At 41.2% G+C, this 26,313-nt stretch overlaps 1 protein-coding gene across 1 annotated transcript; it reads left to right on the forward strand.

The window, feature by feature from the left end:
* The first annotated feature begins 305 nt into the window (after positions 1-305).
* Positions 306-24,156, forward strand: ADGRG7 (adhesion G protein-coupled receptor G7). The gene is given in 15 exon segments (XM_075169443.1): positions 306-318; positions 321-413; positions 4,202-4,309; positions 8,784-8,915; positions 9,705-9,807; positions 12,126-12,288; positions 12,811-12,902; positions 13,222-13,338; positions 13,423-13,535; positions 15,660-15,883; positions 17,862-17,974; positions 19,758-20,122; positions 21,042-21,123; positions 22,599-22,754; positions 23,913-24,156. Coding segments are annotated over 15 exon segments (2,118 nt in total).
* The last annotated feature ends 2,157 nt before the right edge of the window (positions 24,157-26,313 follow it).

Raw genomic sequence — 26,313 nt, forward strand, 5'->3', positions numbered from 1 at the left:
GCTGTGCACTCAAATAACAGGCTCTAGCCCTTATCAGTATAAATGTAGCTGGGTGTCTGAGCTGGGACATTTTCCTATAGCAAGTAGAAGACATGACATTTAATGCCTTGATAAGTGAAATGTTTTATAGGGTGGAAAATGATAGAAATAATGGTGTGCTACTTCTTCACCAAAACTTTTTTTTCCTAAGTGGAACAGGAAAGGTTAAAGTTTTAGCAGTAGACAAGTAGTTAATGGTTTATCCATCACAAGGTTATGAATGTATAATACCATTTTATAGCAGAGCAGACAGTCTGCACCACAACATGCCTTCACTCCACCGGACAGAATATTGGTTGGAATTACCTGTTATGTAGTGACCGTGACCCTTTGGGCACTGTGTATTTGGCAGCTTGTCCTCAGGTTTAAAACAGGTAAGAAATATGATTCTACCCCATTTGAGCTCTATTTGAGCTCTTTGGGTTCTTTTTCCTTTCCTTAAATATTTAAACATGATTGCTGATAAACATTACTACATCCATGCTGTATGCTTCTTAGGTGGAAAAGTTCTTCTTACACTGATGTTTAAAGAAGTACCCCAAACTTTGCATCCTGCTGTAAAATGGAATAGGATGGCAAACAATCTCTGGACTATTTTCCTTGCAACCTGTTTACACTGTACATGGTTCCTCTCATAGGGCTTTGAGAAATGTCTTGAAATTTTCTCTCTTCCAGTAGAAATCTGATTTATTTTTCAAAAGACAAAAATAAACCTCTAGTTAGTCTAGTAAATTATGTTTTAAAGAGGAAATATTTAGCTTTACATATGTTTATATGTTTGCATGCATATTGCCAAAACATGCTGTATAGCACCTGTTCGTGTTTTCATTACAACTTGCATTATAGAAAAATTTGTTGAAAGAATATCGGAGATACTGGTTTGCATATTCTATACCTGAAAATCAGGTCAATGCACCCTTGTAAGACACTTTTGTGCACAAACTTGGAGCAGAAAACTGATCAGTGTTTCCTCTCAGCAAAATACTCACTATATTGACATGACAGAAAATTATGCATGGACCTATATTCAGAATTCGTAGAAGGAATCAGATACTCCTGGCTGCTTGTCCAGCAGGGAGTCAGATATGATTGGAGACCAAGAAGCCTAGGGAAAAGTTTATGTGAGGATACATTAGGTTATATTTACTTCAAGGGATTTATCAGTTGTTTGTAAGGAGGGAACATACCCAAGCCCAAGAAATGGCACCTAAGTGAACAGCAATTATTTAACATATGCCAGTAATAATCTACCTTTGCTAATATATGTCCAGCGCTTTGTTTGACTTGACGGAGCTAAACCCAGATGATATGGGAGTTAACTGTCAGTGCAACTGGGGGACACCTCTGCTTATGCCTAGGCTTTACACAAGCAAAAGAGCTTGCTAGGAACTGGATTTAAACTGCAGCTACTTCAGGGATGGAGGATACCTCCATGCCCATCTGATGCATTGCTTGTTGCGCCTACTGGTAGTGTTTCTTCTGTATTCAAACTTTAACCACAAGTATTAGCATTAACAGTTCCCACAATGTTTGATTAAAAAAACCCCAACAGTTCATGATGACATGGTATTATGCAAGAATCTTTTAGTTTTAGTTTAAAAATATATACGGTCAAAATCAATGTAATTCTTGAGATGATTAATGTCTGCAAAACTTAAAAGCTCAAGACAAATAAAAAGAAGATGTTTTCTGAATTTTAAAATAAAATCAGAAGAACCCCATGATTTTAAGCCAATGCCACAATTACTGGAGCCTGATGAGTTTTACTGCGTGTGGGGTAGACATGACTGCATTAGTCAGCTCAGGAATTCATATTTGTGAAAGACACAGAGTTCCCTCTGCAAAAAACCCCCACTTTAGAATGGTACATGAGCCCTTGAACAGTAGGCTAAGAAAGGTTACCAAGAAGCACTAAATAGAGCCACAATTTTGACTAGCATCAACAGATCCCGCAGGCGTCATGTTGTTATTACAGAGGGACTCTTTTGTGGAAGGCAAAGGTAAGGCCGATGCTGTTTGCTGGCATGTGCCCTTTGCTGCACGGGCTCCGTGGCAGCTGTGTCGTCCGCACCTTCAGGGGTAAACGCTGGACTTTTAACCCCACAGCTTTGTGCTTTTCTGTTTTACTGCTTTCAAAGGAGTGTCAGCCCTGTCTTCCTTTTCACCTTTCCCTTTCCTTACGCTCCTTTTGCAGCCTGTGACTGGCCAAAGCCAGACCCCGACACCCTCGCCCGGCCGTGGAAGCGCCGCCACCACAGCTCCCACCCAAGGCTGCCCCAGTCGCCCCCCTGCCCGGCTCCTCGGCAGGCAGCCCACCTCTGGGTGTTTGCGGGGCAGCGCCACTCCCTCCCTGGTTTCGGGATGCTCTGTGTCGGATTACCCTGCTGTGTCACCTTCTGCCTGGCTTCGAGCAGGCGTTCACCAAGGAAGATGGAGGCTTGGAGCTGTGCTGCAGGTTCCCCAGTATTTTGTGGGTTCTCAGGCTCCCAATCCAAAGCAAGTGGCTGAGCCCCCGTGTCACTCCTCTGCCACGTGGCCCCATGTGCCACACACGTGCGCCTGGCAGCTGAGCCAGCGCTGCTGGGCAATGGGGCAACAGCTGCCCAACCAGGCACCCAGCTCCCCCAGAGATAGCCATTCTCCGCTTTTGCTTCGCTTGGGCCACCCAGACCTCAATTGCCAGAGGAGTTTTCCTTTCCTTTCTGTAAGATTTCCAATGGAGAGACAATGTGTTTTGAAAAGCTGATGGCTAGCGGAGACATTACCTAGCGACACATAGATGTTATTCCACTGTCATCGTAGACATCTGGCTGTAATGTAGCTGAGACGGCCTGAAACACAAATGCTAAATAGCAACAACATGAGCAAAAGCCGAGCGATGCGTGCCAAGAACAGAATTACCCCCGCCACGTGGCACATCCCCTATAGTTTGCAATAATCTTCCAGTTATATGAATCCCATTAAAGAGTAAGAAGTTAGGCAATCTTTTCAGTTCAGTGAGAACATTAGAAATACACAATAGCACATGTGTTCCTGACAGCGCTGTTTACTTTTGAATTTTCTGGCTTTACTCTATTTGTCAGCATCTCAAAACACAGGCACTAAAATGTCAGATCAAATGGCAGTCCTCAACTCCAGTTTTCTGCATTATTTTGAGGCATACACTGCACCCAGTGCACAGGTGCACAATTTCCACCATGAACCTTATGGGAAGGGATTCCAACTCCATCCTTCACTTAGGAAGCAGGTGAGACTGACTGTGAGGAAGTCGTGGTCTGTGGAGATCCCCCAGCTCTTGGATGCATCCTTCAGAGCCTGAGGTCCATCAAGCCCTTCCCTGTTGCAATTTCTGCTGCAGAATATCCCTGAGCCATTCAAGATTTGCCAGTCTCTTTTTTTAAGAAACCTTAGCATTTTCAGAGCTTGCCGAACACAGCAAATACCATGGTATATTCAGAAATTTGTAAGATCTGCAATTTCTCTGCTATTGCTTATACCATGCTTTCTTGTGTCCTGAAGCTGCGGCAGCTTGTGCAACGACTACTTCGAACAAATCCCACTATTTCTGCCAAAAGACAGAATAAAAATCAGTGTCCGTCCTGGAGTGTGGATAGAGGCTGTGGCTGAGATTGGGGCATGGGTTTTTATCTGCTTTATCCTATAATGCCTGTCTCAAATCAGAGTATCTCTGTCTCATTCTTGGATGTGTGACTAAACATGTCCTTGTTACCATTCGGGGTCCTTCAGCACTGAGAATCTGTGGCCATGTTTTGCCTTCTTGCTCCTCTGAAATCCTGCAGAAGTAATTTGGGCTTTTCACAGATTCAACAGCTTGAGCTTTTGGCATCCTGGAGGCCCACACCATCACTCCTGCTCGTCCAGCAGCTGCACAAAACTGTTTCCACCTACATCATGGTGGGAACGCAAATTCATGTTTCAAAGCTTTGACCCCACATTCATGCTATTGGTTTTAGGGGCAAGGAGGGACCAGTGACTGAGTACATGGGCAAGACTGTGGGCCACATATTTTTTAGTTGAGTATTTTTCAGTTGAAGCTTCAAATAAATCATGTTTGTTTCTTTCCTTCATCAAACTAGATAGCTACGTGCTTTTACATATGTATTAATGAATATATATATCTCTTGATTCTTTATTTACACAGACACTACAGAATCCGTGGTACCTCCGTGCTTCTGCCTCAATGGTGGCGTCTGTTGGGATGGAGCCTGCATGTGCCCAGAGGAGTGGGTGGGATCTCTTTATGAGATAGGTCAGTACAAGCCAGGCAGCATGGGCAGCTGGCGTCATTTCTGGGAACCCCTCTGCTTTGGGGGGCCCCTGATCTTCCCCCCCTCCCCGAGACCTCCTCAGCAGGGTCAGAGCCGCAAGCAGTGACGTGGCTCTTCTTGCTAGGTGAGACCATATCCTTCACCCACTTCTGTCACACTTTCAAATGAGTAATGCATCTGGGGAAGACATTACAGGTTTCAACTGTCTGTGGCTTCTTTCTAGCCAATTTGGCCTTTGTTTGAATTCCTCTGTTTGAAGATCACAGTGACTTGAAAGTCTGATTCAGACCTCAGTGGCCAGTATTGCCATGTCTGGATCTGCCAGTGTTTAAGGGACACCATCCAGCCCAGCACCCTGCAGGACAATGCCTGTCCTCAGCTCCTGCTGCCACTGCCGCTGGTTCTGGTTGAGTCAAATTTCCTACGCCTGGCATAGCACTGGCCTGGTTGACTCTCATTTCAGCCCCCTCTGCCGCAGCACGGCATCTCTGCACTGCCGTAACTGGAGAGGGTGCTCCCAGTTGATGCCGGGAGGGTGCCGGCTCACTGAGCCGCAGTATCTCCAGAGCTGGTAAGATCCCCAGCTCACGCTTTCCAAGCCAACAGCCCACACGTGTGGGCCACGTGTGACACACGGATATGCCGTCATGTGTCAGCTGTGCCTTTGTCAAATGAACTCACATGTTTGGTCAAAAGAATGTCGAAAGATCTGCAGCTTAACCAGGAGAATATTCTTGGTGAAGCCTGCTAGGTAGATGGAAACTTCAGGTCTCCCATGTCATTTCCCTTATGACAGGATGGGTAGTACATCCAACAGACAATGACAGATTGGATGGGTTCATGATGGATTGGAACATTCGGGCAAAATGTTTCAGAGAAGTTGGCTTAAATAAAATGATCATGGCTGGGATGTCAGCACTGGAAACAAACCATTATGATTACTCTGTAATTCCCTATGTTCACTCCTCTGGTATTCTGTATTTGATCTGCTGTGAGTTGCCTTAAAAAATAGATTTTAATAACTGTAGCTATTAAAATACATGAGGTAAGAATGTTTGGACAGGCATCATTAACTTGAAATAATAACAAACACTATTGCATTTACAAAATCTGAATTTTCCTCTGTTTTCCCGATGAACGTTTATACTGCCCATCTGTCTGCTGTTCCACCTTCTTGGCAACTTTTACTTGCTGACCAGCTGCAACTAAATTCACTAGATGGTTACAGGTCTTAAAGGTCTTGAGATCCTATGAGTTTTGCACGTATCACTAGTTGGGTACAGAAGACCAGCCTTGTAAATACCTCACTGAGAAAAAGGCAAGGAGACTTATGCCGGCAGTGAGGAGGTGGGGGCCACATGGCCAGTGGATCCAGTCTAGCCACTAAGATGCATAGCTCTAAACTACCCATGACATTTGTCTCCTCTCCACCAGCTAACAAAATAAAGATGTATATTTTATGTATTGGGAATCTAAAGACGGACGTAGGACACAGAGGTGGGGGGGGCTGAGGCACGATGGGGTATAAAGAGTGTAGGAACACAGTGCTAAAGGTTTTGGGGAAGCTGGAAGGAAGTGCAGTTGGGTGTTGGGGGTATAGAGGAGATGATCTGGTTTATTGCTAGCAGGAGAGAGCAGCACATATAGGGTAGACAACTTTTGTAAACCAATTACTTTTGTTCCAATGGTGATGGAAAATTTCCACTTGTCTCACATTTCATTCTTTTGTACATTATGTCATGGCTACTTTCCTTCACAGATCATGACAAAGGGCCTGGTTTTCTTCATCAGTGGGGAAAAAAGCATCAAACAATTTTATTTTGGATGGACTCGCTTTTGTACGGCGTGAATAACTAGAAAGATAAAAAATAAAGCTTGAACAGGTACTCGTGTATGAATGCATACGTATTCCTGTACGAACATAGCAAGTTATTCCTGGCTCTCATTTGTCAGAAGGAAGGCAGGATCACCACAGAAGTATTCAAATCCATGTGTCTAGGCAGGATTCATTCAAGACTGCTGAAAGACCTGGCCGATGTCACTGTGGGGCTGCTATCTGTGACCTATGGTGATCAAGGGAGGCCACAGAGAACTGAAAAATGGCCAACATTATGCCCACCTTTAAGAAAGGCAAGAAGGGGGACTGGAGGAACCATAAGCCCGTCAGGCTTACCTCAGGCCCTAGAAGTATTATGGAGCATGTCCCCTTGGAGTCTATTTCCATGCATGTGAAAGACAAGAAGATAATCAGGAACAGAATGGATTTACAGAGGGCAAATCATGTCTGACCAACCTGACTGCCTTCTGTACGAAATAACTGGCTATGTAGACAACAGAAGAGCAACAGATGTAATATACCTTGATTTTAGAGAAGCCTTTGACACCACTTCCCTCAGCATTCTTGTTTGGTAGGTGAAGATGTACGGGTTGGGTGAATGAACCATTAGCTGGGTTGAAAATTAACTCAACAGCCAAGCTCAAAGCGTAGCAATTAGTGACTTGGTTGGAATATTGTAAAAGTAGAGTAACTTGCTGGTCGATACTAGGGCCAGTATCATTTAATTTCTTCATCAAAGACCTGAACGACGACACAGCATGCCGTCTCAGCAAATCTGTAGACAATACTAAACTTGGGGCAGGGCGGAGCTATTGCTGACACAATTAATGGCAGAGCTTCACTGCAGAAGAGAAACCTGAGGAGCATGCCAACAGAAACCTCACAGTGTCCAACAAGGACAAGTGCCGATCTCCATGCCAGGGACATCGGTACAGACCAGGAACTTGCTGGCTGAGGAGCAGCCCTGCTGGAAAGTACCTGGGAGTGACGGCAGATGCCAAGTTAAATACGAGCCAACAGCGTGTGTTTGTTGCAGGCAAGGCAGAGCAGCTGTGCTATGTGGAGGGAGACAGGTTGACAGACACTATTACCCTCCCCTTCCTGGCACTGGTGGGGCACCACCGAGAAATGCGTGCCTAGTTTTTCCCCCTGCACCCCAGACTAAAAAGACTTGGAGAAACTGGAGAGGGTCCAGCAGGATGCTGTGAGGATGGTGAGGGGCCTAGTGCAGGTGGTCTGCAGGGAGCATTTGAGGGGGCTGGGCTCGTTCGGTGTGGTGCAGAGGAGGCTGAGGGCAGAGCTGATAGCAGCCTCCAGCTGACTGAGTGGGAGTTGCAAAGACCATTGAATCTAAACTCTTCTCGGTAGCACCAGAAGGTAAAGCAAGGGGCAGCAGTCATAAACCGCAGTCTGAGAGGCTGAGATTGAGCATGAAGAGCCATGTTTTGGTTAGAAAGATAGCATGTCACAGGAACATGTTTCCCAGTGAGGATGTGGAGCCTCTGTTTGGCTTAGGTGCCCTCCAGAGGTTCCTGCCACCTCACATTTTTGAGACACCTTGCCCTGCTAGTCACTTTCTGGCAAGCGAGGTTCAGGTATGGTGCTATAAGGCAGACCTAATCTTTGCCGAGTCATATGTTTTTATTTGTTCATAACCATTTCTATAGAAGGAAAGTATCATTGTGTCATGGGAAACAGACCCTATAGAAAACAAGATCCATGGAAAGTTACGTGACTTGGCAAGGAAGCCCGTGCCAAAACACGGAGAACACTCCAGGTCTCCAGAGCCCCCCTCAGGACCCCGACCATAAGTATGCTTCTTTGACTCAGTCCTGCTAATGGGACACAGTCAGCTGAAATATGGTCCGAATTAGCAAAAGTTAGCAAAAACAGGATGTTGCAAGTCCTAAGACCAAGCAAAAATTTTCTGTCTGTGTGCTGCAGTATTTTTTTCAAGTGTTTGCAGCATTGTAAGGTAAATTTGTGTTAAGTTATAGCGGTACGGTACGACATGAGAATGCAGCAGGCTGCCGTACTGGGTCAGGCCACGGGTCCACTGAGCTCGCCATCCTGCCTTTAGATGTAGCCAGTACCAGGTGCTTAGACAAGGTGTGGGGCTTGGGGTGGCCACCCCGTCCCCTTCCAGCAGGCAGCGGGGCAGCGACTTCCTGCGCCAGAAGCCACATCTGACCCATCGTGGTTGAGAGTCATCAAAGGACCATCCCCCATTAATTGTCCAAACCCCATTTGGAGCAAATGTGTATTTTTGTTCCCTGCTGTATTCTGCGGCATTAGGCTACCAAATCTGATTTCTGCCTGGGTAACAAGACTCTGGAAGTGAAGCTTTGTAATCTTTTACAAATTTTTTAGGACCAAGGCAGTGAAAATAGGAGAGATGGCAAAAAGCATGGGCTTTCAGGGTTTCAGTGACTTCACAAATATCGCTTGTAGCAGCTCAGCAGCTTGGGTTTAGACCAGATTTACCCAACTGCTTTTATTTCCTTTAGTGCAAAAGATTCAATGAGCTTCTATTGTCTCAATACTATTTTATTTTTGAAAATTGGTTCTTGTACTAAGAATATTTGATCTGGATATATGGGTTTTTTTCTTCTGTGCAGTTAATTTCTGTGAAGCCAGTACTTGCACAGTGAACATTTCTGAAAGCATTATAAAAAACCTTACTTTTGAACAGATTATAGTGGGTAAACATGGGAACTCCAAAGAAAAATGTGAACCTGATACTGTGAATGGTACATGTTTCTTTCCTTTCACTTCTACTTCCCAAAAGTAAATGTAAGGTTTGTGAAAGGTGTCAGATTATTAGAGCAGATGAAAGGTGGGTGTTTGAAGCCAGAACAGCATAGCTCAGGCAGCAGGAGCGCAAACCTTTCCACACAGTTTTCTACCCCAAATGCAGAGAATTTAAGGTATGCACACCGAGTTGTGTCTGTGCCTGTCTGGGATGGGGCTGAGAGTCAGTTAATATCTGCTCCTGAACAGCCTTTTGATAGAAAAATAATCTATTTATATCTTACCATTTAGCATTAGGATTCAGGACGCTTTCCATCAACTGTGGTTCCATGAACTGTCTCAGCTTTCAGAGACCCTGTAGAGGAGGAACTGTTGCACGGCTGCTCCATGTGCCCTTTGCACTTCTTTCACAACATATAAACTATGTTTTTCAGGACATGATAAAAAGTCTGATAGGTCAGTGCTGATGCCTGTGCCTCCCATTTAAGAGATGTTTCTGCAGCTCTAGCCTAACTAAACCTATCTGAATTTGGCAGGAATAACGTCAGGCATTCTGACAAGATTGTGTATATGAGTATAAAACACATGTTTCAAAGAGAACAATAACTAGTTAGATAATTGATGGTCACTTGTAACGTTGAAAGACAAATATTTTACATGCAAACAGAAAATAACACTGGATAGGGTGTCACATGCACCAAACAGTTTTAATTCCCACTGCGGTCATGTGCATGTGAGTGAGTGCTTCTGTATTAAATGCGTATCTTTCTGCTTTTACAAAATTACAGGTAACACTTCAACAGCAATCCAGATGTGCTCCAGAGAAGGGAGAACTCCTACTTTAGAGCCCCCCAAAATTCTGAATTGTAATGAAAATCTGGACTCCCTAGCATCATAGGTAATCTTAAATTACTATTTAAACAATGTCTCAGATTCTGCATCATCCCAAGGAAAAAAAGTGATAGGAAATTGAGGCAGGAAATATGTATTTGTTACATTTCTTAAAAATTTGCAGAAAGCAAAATGAATAACCAAAGCCTTTTTCAGTGGCATGCTTGGCATGTGCCTGCTTTGCAAATGAATTTCCAACAGTGATTATCTTATTTTGCTTGGTTTTGCCTGAACACAGCATCCCGTTTCATATTTCTTAACTGGCCTGCAATTTCCTCAGTCACGTTCCCAGTTCACAGCAAACACCTCTGAGTGGAGGTGATGCGGACCCAGGATACCAAATCGGCAAGAAAGTGGAAGGGGTTTGGAGAAGACTGGCGTGAGGGAACGAAGTGATGCTGACACTGACACATTAGGAAGGGCAAGGCCTTTCCATTCAGTCCTGTGATCAGCTGAACACGGATGAAACACTTCTGTCCCTCAAGAATTCAAATTCAAACTCTCTTGTCTGAATGACAGACTCTTCCTGATAAACTCCATAAACCCCTAAGCCTTGCTTTAAGGCTTAGCTCTGCCATATCTACAAAACATGGAGAGCTGAACATGACTAAGCACATTTCAGACAGTGTCTGCTTCTCTTCTTCTGCTTCCGTGCTTCGTTTCCTTATCACTAGTCCCAACTGAAAAAAAAAAAAGAAAAAAAGAAACCAGCCACAGTCCCTTTAAATAAGAGAAGTCCCTTTCGTCATGCATTTTTGCTTGACTATTGTACCTTCAACCCAATGCTTCACCTGCCTGGATCCTTTGATGGGAAACCCTTGAGCTCAATATTATATTTTCCCAGTATATAGCCTTCACTAAATGCTTCAAACGTCAGATCTTCTCTAAAGTAATATATAATATTAGTAGTAGCTATTTCTAATGCTAATTAGATGCAACATGAGGTTATTCTGCTGCCATTAGTAATTTGGGGTTTTGTTACGCGTTGTGATGTCATGCTGCCACCTAGTGAGCCTGGGGCAGCTCGGGGTGCAAGGATGCTAGGAAATAGGAGGTCTTCATGCTAGTGATCCAGAGCCCAGGTTTAAAAGGATGTTATTCCTTTTAAATATAAATATTTACTTCGAGTAGAAGGTAAAATTCAGAAGAAAGAATAGTGAAAATAGGCGTTCACGATCTACTGTTTGTTCATGGTGCATATGCAGATGTTTTCAAGTCAAATATCATCATCTCCAGTAATAATAAATGCAAATTTCCTTCCTCCCTAGGCAACACATTCACCTTTCTTTCCTACCATTCCAAGCTTTATAAACACTTCAAAGCTGCATGATGGAATTAATCCTGATTTTGATGGCTTCCCAACATAAACAATTTGAGAACAATTCCGTTATTGAAGGTATTCATTTAAGCTATTAATTGACTGGATTGGGAAAGGGATGACTTGATACACTGCTTAGTTGGTCTCCATAGCCTACAAGGAAATTCTCCTGTTGATTAGCAGATTTTCCGTCTCTTTAAGTCTTATTGTTACCTAGCTATACCTTCATATAACATACAGCTAATGCCTCACCTTTTTTTGTGTTTAGACTCTTAAGACACTATAGACATTTACGCTCTACCCATTAGTGCTAACTGCCTCAAACTGGACCCAACCAGTGCTTCTAGCGATTCTTACTAGCACCTCCAGCACCAGAATATTTTATTTTTTCTACATTTATTCCAAGTTGACACTATATACAATGTACTGAAGTGAGGATAATGATGGCTTTTCAAAAAACCCCTGTTCTGGTTACTTAAGGAATAGTGAAAGGTGTACAGAAGTTTACAGACTCAGAAGCTCAGTGACCTCAAGACAAAGGGGAGGTCCTGCTGCTGCCTACAGCTACCTCACCGCAAGGTGTAGAGAACGATGGGGCCAGGCTCTTCTTCGAGGTGCGCAGTTTTAGGATGAGCGGCAACGGAGATAAGTGGCAACATGGGAAATTCCAATTAGATAAGAGAAAATTTTTCCCCTGACACTGGTCAAACACAAGCAGGTTTCTGAGGGAGGTTGTGGATATTCAAGGTGAGCCCCTGAGCAGCCTGGTCTCAGCCGGCCCTGCTGGGCTAGGGGACCTCCAGGGCTCCCTTCCAACCCAAGCTATTCCAGGAATCCATGAAACCATCCCCTAGGGAGAATTTGCAAATGCCACATACTTGACATGAACAGAAACAATTTAGACCACTAGTTACTTGTATATTTTGATTTTATGTGAGAATGTTATAAAAGTGGTCACTCTTTTTCCTTTTCTCATTTTCTTTCTGTTGAATGGTGTTTTCCTAACAGGTGAAACTGCGGACTCCAGCAATGTTTTAGCTATCGCAAGTAACACTCAAATCCTCACCTCCATGCCAGACCAACTGACCACACAGAACATCTCTGCTGCTGCAAACACCGCAGTGCAGATTCTGAAAAAGCCAAATGTTTCAGAAGACTCTCAGGTGAGGTTTATTAAGACTAAAATAAGACTTTTGTGGCTTAATATTTGGGATACCAATTCTGCCCTCCCTCTACCAGCAGAAGGAACACTCTCCTTCCTCTTAACTGTACATAACACCACAACCAAATGCATTCATTTTGCCATTTAGCAGAGTTATCGTAAGTGGCCTTGAGTGCATACTTGTGGAATCACTGCTGGGTCAGTTCTCAGAGCTGAGTGTAAATTTGTTTCTTATCAGCTGTTTAGACCTGCATATATCTGAAATTCTAAAACGAGCATCATTTGATGTTTAAGTTAATAATTTAAACCTTACTGTCTAAATTAATAAAAGTGTGGTATTTATGAACCCATTGGCGCAAAGCTTGCGTTCTCTCGAATGACATCCTGTACTTTGTTTACTCTGTTGTGTGTATTTTCAAGCAATGCATATTAAGTGTTCGTACTTTGCCCATCCACTATGTAGCACATGGGGTGATTTATTTCAGTTGCATTTGAATACTGCCTTTTTTTCTGCTTGTCTCAGGCATCTGTGGCAGTAATGGCTACAGTGAGTCAATTCTTGGATGCCAACGAAACAGAATTCAACCACAATGATTTTGTCAATGTTACAACAAGGTAACTTTAGCTTTTGCCATTTTTTTTTAGATGTAGTAATCTGCATTTCCCTTCTGTTTCAGGATGAAAGTGGTTCACGGACAAGACAAAACATTTTTAGTGTTCAACTCCAATATGCAATTTCATAGATTCAGTAGATTTATACCAACATAAACAATATCTGGGCTGGATTTTTCTGCTTTGGAGAAAGGATGAGGATAGGGAATGAGGAGGAGTTCCCACTGGAGAACCAAATCAGAAAGGAAGCTCAGAAACTGAACCTGTAGCCGTATATTAATAAATAATGGTAACTTTTATCCCACTCATTATTTCAATGCAGCCTCACGAAAACAATGGAGGAATTTTCTTCGACTGGCAGCATCTCACAGCCCAACACTGCAATTCAGTCTGCTCCACCGAAATTAAGCTCCTCTACGATTCTGTTTTTGGCACAGAGGGGGAAGTCTCTGTGTGTTGTTGAATTTACCTGGACAAGGTGCTATGTACCATAAATCCTAATGCATCCACTGCTAATTTTTGCAGATACAGCACTGGGATATTATCAGTCAACAAAACTAGAAATACAGGAAAATGTCCCTGAGCTTACTGGTGACCTCAGTACTGAAGTTCAGATACTGTTCAACATTATAAATAACAGTAAGTTCTTTTTCCTACTGAAAACTGTGCCTGGGAAAATTTTGAATGAATATTCACTAAAAATCACCTTTGGAAAAAAAAAACAACTTAGCCAATATAAACAATTACATGTTGGTTTTTATGCTTGCTGATGACATACGGTGGTACAAGAAATGCACGACAAATGACCTGGATAATCTTATTTATACGTTAATGCACATGTACATGTAATGGCCAGAATGCTTTTGGTGTTTGGGATTTTTTCATTTGTTTTGTTCTCTAAAATTAAGAATGTAATGAATCTTTGTCCATACCTCTACAGACATCAAGATCAAGAGCTAGTACATACATACCTTGCCTGAAATCCAAAGATATCAACTGTTTCAACTAAAATTACTGCTACTGTCAGGTGTCAGCCAGGACATACACATCCTCACACCTACATATTGGAATAGTCTTTAATGGCACGGTCACATGGGATTTTTCCAGATGTCCATTGTTTTACACTCTGCAGTGCTCGGAGGAGAAATTGGTGTCACCCAGGAGAAAAGAAAAAAAAAAAGCTTGTAATTCCTCTGCTTCATTTGCTGCAGAAGCTGATGGGTGTGGAGGAGCTGAGCTTTGAACATGTGCATTTCTATGACATGCTAAAAATCACAAGAGTTTCAGACTGGGCACCTGAAATCAGCAGACTTATCCTCAGTCTCTCTGTATAGTGACAGTAACATTAAGACATCACAGCACAAGAGTATAATGAAGGTAAAATTTGTGGAGTGCTTAGACATCATAATGCTGAACATCGTTCGTATACAAGCCCACAGGGAAATGAATAATTCAGTCCTCTCACCAGGATTAGAAAAGACTCGAAAAGATAAAACAGGTAGCTCCACACATCCAGCAATGACAATAAAAAAAACACTGAATAGCTCATTAACTGGTCACTGTCCTTTCTGTTCACTGTTTCAGATAACAATCCTGTGGAAAAACAGTGTGATCATGTAATTAAAGCCTTTATCATAATGCCTCTTTTGCACGCAAAACTGTATTCCATAAAAAGTTACAGGTATACCAGAGTGGATTTGTCCTAGGGTTGATTAGTCCTAAATCAAGAATGAAAAAAGCCAGGTCCCTGGAGGACAATTTTTTTTTCCAGAAGACTATCAAAATTTTTGAAAACAAGAAAAAGTCAACATGACTGGATAGCCCAACACCTACCAACGTGGGGAGAGTGTTCATTTTTCGTACTATCTTTTAACTCCTGCTTCCAGTTAAAATCATTGTGTGTTTTGTTTTGACTTCCTCCCCCAGGGACTGATTCCAGATGTTACTGCTTTCTTGCAGGGAATGCTCTACGTGAGTGCCCATTTGCCCAAATAACTGAATTTTTAGATAATATAGATAATACTCATGTTTAGCATGGTTTCTCCAGAAAACAGTAGTTGGCTGCTTCTTACAATATTCAACAAAGATTTTACGCTCAAACACATGCATATGATAGATCGGTAATCATCATCATGGATCCACACAGTTAAGTGATCTGGGAAACACATGTCATTTCTAAGGAAATCACTGAAACAAACTTATAATTGATTTTTTTACTCCTATTTTTATTCCTCATTTTTAATTGAACTACGTAGTACTGTGAATAGTTGCTTTCACTACTCATTTGCACTTCGAGATGCTCGTTGCTTATTAAAAAGCAGTTCTAATTGCTGTACCCTGCAGAAGTATGTTGTCCGAAAATGACTACATGCAGTTTGACACATGACTGCACAAGCACCGCCATGCTGCAGGAGGGGAGGGGGCGGTTCACGGCATTTATCGTTGTTTGCTTCCTGTTACAGTGTGGATTCAGCTCCGGTTGGCAGTAATTTAATGCTACTAATATCTGAAAGCTGCTGTTTGGCTTACGCAGAATTCATTTGGCAGTTGTTTAATGCCTAGTCAATGAGCATCTGAACCGTAATTACCTGAATAATTCACAGAAATGGGTAATTTCATTGGCAATCTTGACTGAGAAAGGCACACAAAGTAAGTTCCAATTCCCAAATTATGCTGTTATGATATTGTTCATAAGGTTTACTGGAAACCCCGTAAATCCCTTAGTAGCTGTCAGCTCCCCTTTCAGAGGATAATTGTCAGTACACGCCATTTGCTGGTGCATATCTCCTTCTGTTTCTGTGGCCACTTTTTCTCCTTGCAATCTCAATCCATAGTACAACACATCCGAACTGCAGCTGCGTGATCGTGCCTGCGTCTTTTGGGACTATAGTGTCAACGACTGGAGCACTGCCGGCTGTGCAAAAGGAAGAGACCAGTTCTTGAGATGCAGGTGTAATCGCACTACTAATTTTGCTGTCCTGATGGTAGGGTGTTGTACTCTCTTGAATGTGAAGAGTTTGGGTTTTTTTCATTTGTTTGGTTGTTTTCAACTGTAAGAAAGACCAGCATGCCAATGTAAGGGTGTAGACGTGCTGAGCTAGAAGGCAGAGAAGTTTAAGATGTCCCCACGTACTTGCTTCCGACCCGTGGCAGAACCGGCAAACTGGGACATGCGAGTTGTCCCCAGGCTGCTGGAAAGCCAAAAGTTTTGGTGAGTCCTGGCTTCCTCCGACACAAATTGTGGCTGCACCCACCTGCCTTTGCACCCCAGCAGCAGGGAAGTGCTGGTGCAATTCATTCCCCTTGCTTAGCTGTGGTAGCCTCCAGCTCTGCACCTCCATTGCTGCAGCTGGTTGTTAAATGAGGGTATGTCTAAACCCTGAAGTGCCCCAAGACAAACAGGAGAGTAGCTTGGGATCTGCCTTAGCTGTGGCACTACCTTCTCTTGGGTAAATAACTCAAAGTACTTAGCATTAACTACTTCCTTTGCTTATGTGTTTATAAAGAGCAATCACTCTGTAAATATTAAGCCTGCTACCATTAAGTTTTATATATTGCCCTCTTGTACTAGTAATCTATTTAGGAATGACTGTCTCTCTCTGACACTTGTTATTCTTTTGGTATTTGTTTCAGCTTCTCTAAACAAAACACTCCCTGGGTAAAATCACATATCTCTGGTCATTGACTTCAGGAGTGCCAGGATTTCAGAGTTGCTTTTTATTCTGTCTTCCTAGAACAGCATTTCCATATTTGTAACATTTACTTATTTCTTTATTTTCCTTTATCTTATGCATGGCCTTACTGCATAAAATGACTATATTTTAAGAGAAGATTCCCATCCATTTACGCAAAGACAACAGTATTTTCTATTTCACCGAATACGTTTACATTTACTTGCTGCTTTTTTGTCACTATACAAGCAAAGACTGGTTTTCATTTGTAGTTCTTTACAACATCTTACCTTAGACCTTACAGAATTATAGAATAGAATCACAGAGTCATTTAGATTGGAAAAGACCTCTAAGATCATTGAGTCCAACTGTTAACCTAACACTACCAAGTCCACCACTAACCCATGTCCCTAAGCATCACATCTACACATCTTTTAAATACCTCCAGGGACGGTGACTCAACCACTTCCCTGGGCAGCCTGTTCCAATGCTTGACAACTCTTTCGGTGAAGAAATTTTTCCTAATGTCCAATCTAAACCTCCCTTGGTGCAACTTGAGGCCATTTCCTCTTGTCCTATCGCTTGTTTCTTGGGAGAAGAGACCAACACCCACCTCGCTACAACCTCCTTTCAGGTAGTTGTAGAGCGCGATGAGGTCTCCCCTGAGTCTCCTCTTCTCCAGACTAAACAGTCCCAGTTCCCTCAGCCGCTCCTCATAAGGCTTGTGCTCCAGGCCCTTCACCAGCTTCGTTGCCCTTCTCTGGACACGCTCCAGCACCTCCATGTCCTTCTTGTAGTGAGGGGCCCAAAACTGAACACAGTATTCGAGGTGCGGCCTCACCAGTGCCGAGTACAGGGGCACGATCACCTCCCTGCTCCTGCTGGCCACACTATTTCTGATACAAGCCAGGATGCCATTGGCCTTCTTGGCCACCTGGGCACGCTGCTGGCTCATATTCAGCTGGCTGTCAACCAAAAGTCCTCAGAAGTCAAAATTCAGAAACGAAAAGTTAAAGCCACTCTCCCCAGTTTGTGTCACCTTGCATTTTTCTATGAATAATCTAATCTGCTATTTTGATAAATATTTGATTGACAATGTTGAGTCTCTTTTTGGAGTTCTTCTCTAGTTTTGAGGTTTGGAATAATTTTGTGTGAGCTGAAAATTTTGCAGTGGCTACCAAGAGTCATAACTTTACTAAAACATTTTCATTTCTATGTGCAACTAGAAAGACAAATTTTAGAAAGAAAATTATCTCTTCTCATCTTATAACTGATACAATTTGTTTTCTAGGCCTTTCAGATAAAATATAAGTATGCAAAGCCTTTCGAGTATATTTCTTACATTGGTGTTGGATTGTCCATTGCTGGTCTGGTCATCAGCATTTTGTTTCAAGTATTCACTAGGTAAGAGTGAAGATATAAAACTGCAAGTATTTTATACTAAGTTACAATATTTTGCTCTGTATATAGTTTGAGGAAAACAAAAAGAGTACCCAGTTTAGAACATATTGCAATATTATTGATCAGCAAATAATATTAAAAAAAAAAGAGCTAATCATGTAGCATAGCTTGGGAAGTTCGTGTGGCTTACCGGTTAAAGTGAAAACACAAGATGTCTCAGCCACGCCACTCAGCTAAATGAAACTTTAACCTTTCTGTTAATGTTAATCTTTTGATGTGAGGATATCTATATATATGATTATTATTCAATAAATCCACCTTCAAAAATGTGAGATTTGAAAAGAAATGATATAACAGAGTATGGAGGAGCCCAGTCTGGTAAAAGGCCAGGCCTTTTGTAGGAAACACTGGGCATGACTGCTGACAAGAAAAATCTTTCCGTCGCTTTGACAGGGCAGCTCACCAGCTGTAAGATAATAAAGCGGGCAGTGTGCTACTGAGGATTAAGTCAAGGGTTGATCATTTTAGCATGGAATCCCATCATCACGTCTAAAAATTTGATCTCCAAGTTATGTCCCAGAGTGACATTTGTCTCATCTACAGGGGTAAAGGCAGTCTGCCATTTCTGTTGCATTTCATGTCTTCCGCTGCCCCACTGACATCTCTGTTAGTACCCTGGCCAGGCATTTGACAACACAGACCCAGCACTGTATATTGTTATGTTGATCCATGCTACACGTTGAGGTGCTTAGTTCATTACTGTCACTTAATATTAGGATTTTAAAATGTATAATAGTATTCCACCACCAGTATGACCTCCTTTTTATTTTCCTGTATGCCCTATACCCTGGTATTACCAGTTACCAATATGCCTGCTATGTTGGTGTTTTCATTTAAGGCTAGTCATTTCAGCCCAATGTCTTATTGCTTAGACTTTTAGCATTCATGTAGAAGCATATATATCACTCCTCAGGCCCTCGTCTTGCTATCCTATTTAAATGTTACTCTGCTTTCTGTGGCCTATTTGATATTTTCTATACTCTATTGCCTTCTGTTTATAAAATGTCTGTAGAGAACAGATGATTTCAAAGCACCATGATTATACAGCAATATAGGTTACGTACACTGCTTGTGCTACAGTTTTATTGTGAGTGACTTAATTCAAATACAATTGCAGCAAACTTGCCTGATGGACGTGCCTGTGATTAATGGTGTCATGTGATTCACCCTTGAACGAGGAGCAAAGTCATGCCAACAGAGTTGTCATGATTGTAGATGAATGCACGTTTCTCATCCTGCTTGCACTAATGTAGATTTGGAGCAATTCCATCAAGGTCAATGTATTTAAGATTGTAGGAGCTTCCAGTCTCTGCCTTTCAAATGCAAAGACAGCATTTGGAAGTGGAGGTTTATTATTCTCTTGTACCTTGAAGAGTGTTTAGAAATACTTGTCTTAAGCTATTCCACTTCTTAACATTGAAGAAAAGGATTTTAAAAAGAGCAGAGTGGAAAAAAGAAAATGCATCCCAACTGCTGTTGGAAAGGGTCCAGACCTAAAAGGTGCTGGTTTTCTGTTCTAGCTGAAATCAGACAAAACTGATGGATTTGGTAAGTTGTCTGAGAGTAATGATGGTGTGGAATTCTGCAAACAAGTTATCGCTTTGTTTTCTGTCTGTATTAAAGACTGCGCACTCTAGTTGCTTTTAATATCAATAGAAATGAGGAAATTTTACAGTTTTTCTTATTTTGCTGTACTTTTTTCTCCTAAATGTATTCCTACCAATAGGAAAACTTGAAAGTAATCTGTAACATGGATGTTAGTGAGTCTCTGTTTCTCTATGCTCATTTTTAACATTATCTTCATCTCTGGAACTGAAAACCAAAATGCCAGGAATGACAGCAGCAATACCACCAGGTCCTACCAGCAACACCTTCCTTATGATACCGCCGGTAACACCTTTCTCACACCTGACATGGTAGATCCTCCCCCAGACTCCTCGTGTACAGTCGTGGCTGTCCTACTGCACTATTTTTTGTTGGTGACATTTATGTGGACAGCACTCAGTTCTGCACAGTTGTACTTACTGCTGCTTAGAGCCATGAAGCCCCTGCCTGGACACTTCCTCGTTACCACCTCAGTAATTGGATGGGGCAAGATTTAAAGTCGTATCTATGGCAACTCTTACCAAAGTATCAGTACATAGTACATTCAGGGAGAGTTGTAAAGATAGTAGATTGGTAGAGAGCAATTATAATCGGTATCTCTCTGGTTTAGTGCAACATGATTTAACAAATAATCTCCTGTTACTGCTCACGCTATTGGTATAAACTGAGCTTGTTTTCATTGTCTTGATACGGCACTGAAACCGATAGCTTGTTCACCAGCACAGCAACATAGGTCTGTTGTATGCAGGAGAAATTTTCACAGTCATCAAGGCATTCAACAACCTGTTTCTGTCAACTAAGTAAAAAATCTTTCGGATACGGTGATTGCATATACGGACTCAAATTCTTCATTTAGATATCTCTGAGATTCCTTATGGCCTCAGCCAGAGCCTTGCATCATCCAAAAGCAAGGACTGACTGACATTATTTGTTACATATCGTCTATTAATAAGCAAAGAGCGCATTCTTAAGACAGTATAGCAGTTAGCAGCAACCCTGCAAGCTGAAAGGGAACTACTTGGAGGACTGAAGAATGCAGACAGTTGCCCACTAGGTAAAGCAAAAATCTCAGCCTCCTTCAAGGAACTCTTCAAATACAGCCCTGCCCTTTCCGTGTTGTGGATTCAGGTTGTGTGGTGTGTTGTTTCCAATGGCATCTACCAAGCAGTTTTAGATCCTGATTGTTTTATTATTATGTTTTGCATTTGGGTGGAGGTAGAGGCAATTCCTCTAAAACTTTTGGAATTTGGACTGCACACGCAAGCCAGAAAATGTTCAAGGCAGATGAAACAGAGCTCTTAAAATCTATGGATTTTAGGAGGCAAGAAGCTATTTGTGTGGAAGGGAAATAAGGTATGCCTATGCAACCGAACAATAAATTGCTAATGTCTCTCCTATTAATTAGGAATCCCTGCTGTAGTAGTTGCAATAACACTTGGAGCTACTTACAGAGAAGGAAGAGCTTTAAACTACCGGCAGAAGGAATTGTAAGTTCATGTATTATTACAATACTTGCTATCCCACACCTTTTGTGATGGCTTATTATTAATACAATTCTAGATTTATTGTTGGTATACTATTTTGTGTATCTAAGTACTTAAAAGAAAACAAAACTCTTCACTCAAGCTAAACATTCATTATAAGGAATTGCAGTTTCTCCTCACTAAGGACTTAGGGTACTGGATCCACATCTGCTTTGAATCCTCCTGCAAGATCCCCTGTGCCTTTAAATGGAAGCTGTAGATACTCTTAGCCTAGCTGAAATTCAAGACCTTCATTTAAGTGCACAACTACATTTCAGTACCCAAACTTAATCCTCCCATTTATTTAAAATCTTTCTGGCCAATATAGCTATATCTCTATTTACCCTATGTTTTTGGTATCTGCATTCACTTCAGTGCCCACATACCAAAGCAGGCTATCAATCAGGCTTACAGTGTACCTTGGTGATAGTGGATAATACAGAACAAAGGTAGACTTCTTGCGGAAACATAAACACGAAACCCCCTTCTACATGGTGGCCGTCTCATGATACTCATTTAAGGAGTGTTGACTGCCAACTTGAGATTATTTTGCAATGAAAAAAAGAGGTAAATATTATTGCAGGATAACCCTTTCCTCCTGAAGTTGCCCCGTTTTTGTTTCAACCTTCGTCCATTAGGTCTCCCCTATTACTCTTTAGCTCAGTGTCACACAACAATGAAGGTTATCCCTGATTTAAATCAATATAAGTGAAAGCAGAGCTGCTTTTTGGTCCAGCCAAAAGAGAATTATGAATTTCTCAGCACATCTGAATGTCAGGCCAGTTCTCTAGCAGCTTCGAAGCAGATTTACTTGCTCATTTTACGTCAACACTCCATATATTGTCACAGGCTGTGTGTCACAAACTCTGCAGTGTACATTGTATTATGTAAAAGGGAATTGCTTCAATTTTTATTAATCCCACAGAACTTAACTGTTCAATAAAACTTTGCACCATTTCTTCATTCCTTTTACTTACATTTTTCATGGTTGGCACAAACCAAAATACCTTATCTCTGACTCCTCTCAGGCTTGAGAGAAATTGAATATCCAAACTTCACTGGTAGCTTATTCTTATATTGAAAATTGAGCACATTTGGATTGAAGTTATAAGCATTCTAAAAAGCTTATAATAGCTAACGTATTAATTTTCAATGCTTCTTGTTGCCTTGGTAAACCTCACTTTTTTGTTAAAGAAAGATATATCCAAGCTACATATTCCAAACACAGATTATTCTGATAAGCTTGGATAGATTTCTTTTTCTGGATTTCTTCTCTGGATGATACCTCAAACATATGTAGGGAGGTGTATGTTCTCAATTCACCTGAATAATACATCTTTGCACTATAGCCCTGAATAAATAAAATAGAAAGTTTAAAACTCAGAAGATATTAAATGGTATAGAGGAAGATTTAATAACTTTTTGGTGTGTGTTTCTAGGAATAAAAAGGATTCATTTATGAAAAAGATGATTGGCACTATCTCTATAGTTGTAGTCCTCGGAATCACCTGGATGATAGGCTACCTCATGTTAATAAGTCATGAAGAAACAAGTCTGGGTTTCAGCTATCTGTTCTGCATTTTGCATGCTACCCAGGTAAAGTATTTAGCAATTCTGAGACTAATAATTGAGATAATGGAAAAAAAGATGTCAAATTTATTTGTTCTATTGCTTCTGATTTGTTCTATAGTCCGGGAACTTGCTGGAAAGCAGTTACAGGGATTCAGAATTTTTGCTCAGAAAGAGATGCTATCCTTCTTGTCTGTCACTCATAACACTTTTCCCATTGTGCAACTCAATGTGGGATTTTATTTCAAGGTCACCCCTGAACAGACCTTCCTGTCTGAGCAGCTTCTCTTATACCAAATCATATATAAAATTATATTCAGAGTGAATATCAGGAAAAAACTTCCACATTAGCTATGGGAGAGTCTCAGGGAAATAACTAAAGCTTCATGGCTTTACAAAGATCCTGGACAAAAGCCTACAGGAAAACACCTGCCTCTTTTTCTCCTGTGATCCTGCTGGATTCTTGGCTTTATATTCATATAAGGCATATGAAGTACTTGGAGTAATGGATCCTTCACTATTACACCACTGAATATTTTCTACAAAACAGCTAATTGGACATACGTGAAAATCCCCTTATCCCTAAATATTAAGTTGTTTACTATCAGTTTGATGAACTGAAAACCGAGGGCCTGTACACCAGTGGGGATCAGATCTGCAAACTCTCCGTGCAAAAAGTCCTGAAATGATTATTACTATACTGATGGATGGATTATACCCACGATTTAAAACTGAAATCATGAACAGAGATAGAACACAGGTCCACCTGTTTAAAACCATGAGCCCTTTTTCTTTTTTTAACCCAGGATGCTCCTGATTAATGCTTGAAATGAGAATTTAGAAGGACTGGTATAGAAATTTCAAAGTGTGTGTCTGCTTGATTTAATACTTACGGCGTGCTCAAGCAGGTCTTACCTTCATCCTATCCAGCAGAGGGTAATCATACGATTGTGAGATGTGCTAGCTAATCCATTACAATGTGCAAATGAGGCAACTATAGCTGCCAATCCATAGTTACATGGAATAAATTTCCTATTGAAAGTACTTCTTGTATTTCAAGGTATTAATGTCATTGTTATGGTTACTGAAAATTGTTTTGTGGTTGTTTTTCAACTCAGATAATATTGACTAATCTTCTGGTTTTATCACCAAAATATTAACCCCACACTTTCATTTACTCTACTGGGACTTCAGATTTGTATTCTGTACATTTTCAGATCACCAATCTTCAAGAAAAAAGTTTCTGAAGTGTTTCCTGTTTTGGGGGTGCCAGAGGTACCACTGTACCTGTATTCAAGAACTTACTACGATTCAAAATCACAGCCTGAAAAACATTCACAGGAAACTTTCAGATCAACCCAGACTTTTTCAGAGAATATTTCCTTGTCTACCTTCCCTAACTGGAGTGAGAAACCTGTAAATACATGAAATATAATCCTGCATTTTTCATGGTTTGTTTATGTAGATCTCACAGGTATCTTGAATAATGGACATACTACTCCAACTGCAGGTAGCTCAAAATATATCATAAGCCAAGACCACCAGGAGTCAAAAGCAGGACCACACACTAGCAAGACTGTGCGATTGTTAAGCAGCAATGCAGTGCTAGATCCTCTTGATACTACTTGTGCTGCACGTCACTGAGGAAGGTCTTTGAAAGGAGTTGAGGTTATTATAGTTTTATATTACAGTATGATGCATAGAAGTTGCTCTATTTACACCCTTCTCATTTTTCAGGCCTGTTGAACTAGCCTATGCACTGTAGCTCTCCTCTCCCTTTTGTAAGAACAATTTCAATTTAATTAGAAACCAAAAGGTAAATCAACAGCACAGTTCTTGTTGGCTCTGGGTCCAAATTCTACTTACTACTTCCATAATATGGTGGTTTGGTCTTTACAGAAGAAAATCTGTATCTTACAATGGTCTTTTAAATTTCCCATTTAATAATAATAATAATTAATAATAAAGAAGCTAAAACTTCTTTATTATAAATGGCAATTAGACAAAATATTCTCTTTTCATATGATAAAATAAAAAAAAAAGTTAGATGCTTGAAGAAACAGGCTAGGAAAGAAATTCATTATAGATATGTAACATAGGTCCTATTCACATCACCCCCAGCATTAGCCTGTGATAGGAAGCATGTTCGCTTTTGGAGGCGGATGGGTGTTACCAGAATAGCAGCTGGAGCGCTTTTCAGTTAGCACCCTGCTCTGAATTGACTTTGGGCTGCACCTTTCTCTCTGTCTCTCTGTCCTTTGGCTTCATGGGGAGCTTAGAAGAGGGGCCCCTTGACCTAGGCGTAAAGAGTTTGGTTCCTAAACTTAGGCTATAAGTAAATATAAACCCTCCCCCTTCTCCGTCCAGCTTTTATTAATATTATTCAGTACAAAGAGGTTGAAAGCAATGTCAAAGGGAGAGGGGAGAAGAGTTTCTGGCTGTTGAAGTGAGGGAAGAGGACAGTACCTTGACAGAGAGAAGTGTGTGGTGGCTTGAGCATGACCAGTGTGTGAAGGTCACGCAGCTCCTCCCACTCCGTGACTCTGAGCAAAGCAGTAAGGCCCACTACAGTGGGTTCTTGTCTAAGGAATGGGAGCGGTTATACTGACTCAGCCCATTCTCTCCTGTGTGAGAAAAAAGCCTGAGAAATTTAGACAGGTAATTTTTAAAAATCTTATTCCTTTATTCTGTTCTCGGAACAAATATATTTGTATGTTTTTAATAAAATAGGAACACCATGTTGAATTTTAAATAATCTGGTTTAAGAAAAGTGGTCAAATTCACCTCCCTCTCTTGTTTTTTCTGAAAATGAATGTGGTGTGTTTTGAAAACTTCCAAGCTGCTCCAAATAAGGTCATGGGCATGATCAAATGCGATGGCTGGACATTTAGGGATAGCACCTTGAGTACACTGGGCATTCTACACGAGACTTTCTGAATGTTTTCAAAGAAGTGTTTCAGTAGTCCCGAAAAGTTCTCCATGTCTTAGAAATCCATGCTCTCTCTATGAAGCAGAAAATAAATGTTCTCTAGCATTGATAAGGCCCCAAACAGAGCAGTCGTATCAGATACAAGGCTGAAGCTCAACACCACTGCTCCAGAAAAGGCAGAGAAGGACACTAAAAGTTATCTAGGAAAGGTAATTAATACTATTTTTTCTGGACAGGAAGTTTATGTTTCTAGGGGTATCCATTTTTTATTTGTAAATCAAATGTATAATACCCGCCTTTGTCAATTACTTCAATTTCATTGAAGAAAGAGTATTTTAGAAGTTATAGTGTGGTTCAGGAAGGATGATATTTGATCGTGTTGTAAAACACAGCTAGACACTGTGAGGATGGCTCCTTAAATGAGTGATAATATTTTCTAGTCTTTGATATTTTTCCCCACAAACAAAAATATTCTCTAAAGCACATCCCATTTAATTTTGAACACAGCTCTTTAAAAAAACTAATAAATATATTGTCCCCATATAATACCAAAAAACAAGCAAAAAACCCAAGAAGAATTTGAAGTATTGAATTGGAAAAGTGTTGACTTTTTACTAATTAAATTAAACATCCTGTGTCTAGGTATGTCAGATGTT

This window comes from Calonectris borealis, chromosome 1 (assembly GCF_964195595.1).
Source record: "Calonectris borealis chromosome 1, bCalBor7.hap1.2, whole genome shotgun sequence".
Classification (NCBI taxonomy): domain Eukaryota; kingdom Metazoa; phylum Chordata; class Aves; order Procellariiformes; family Procellariidae; genus Calonectris; species Calonectris borealis.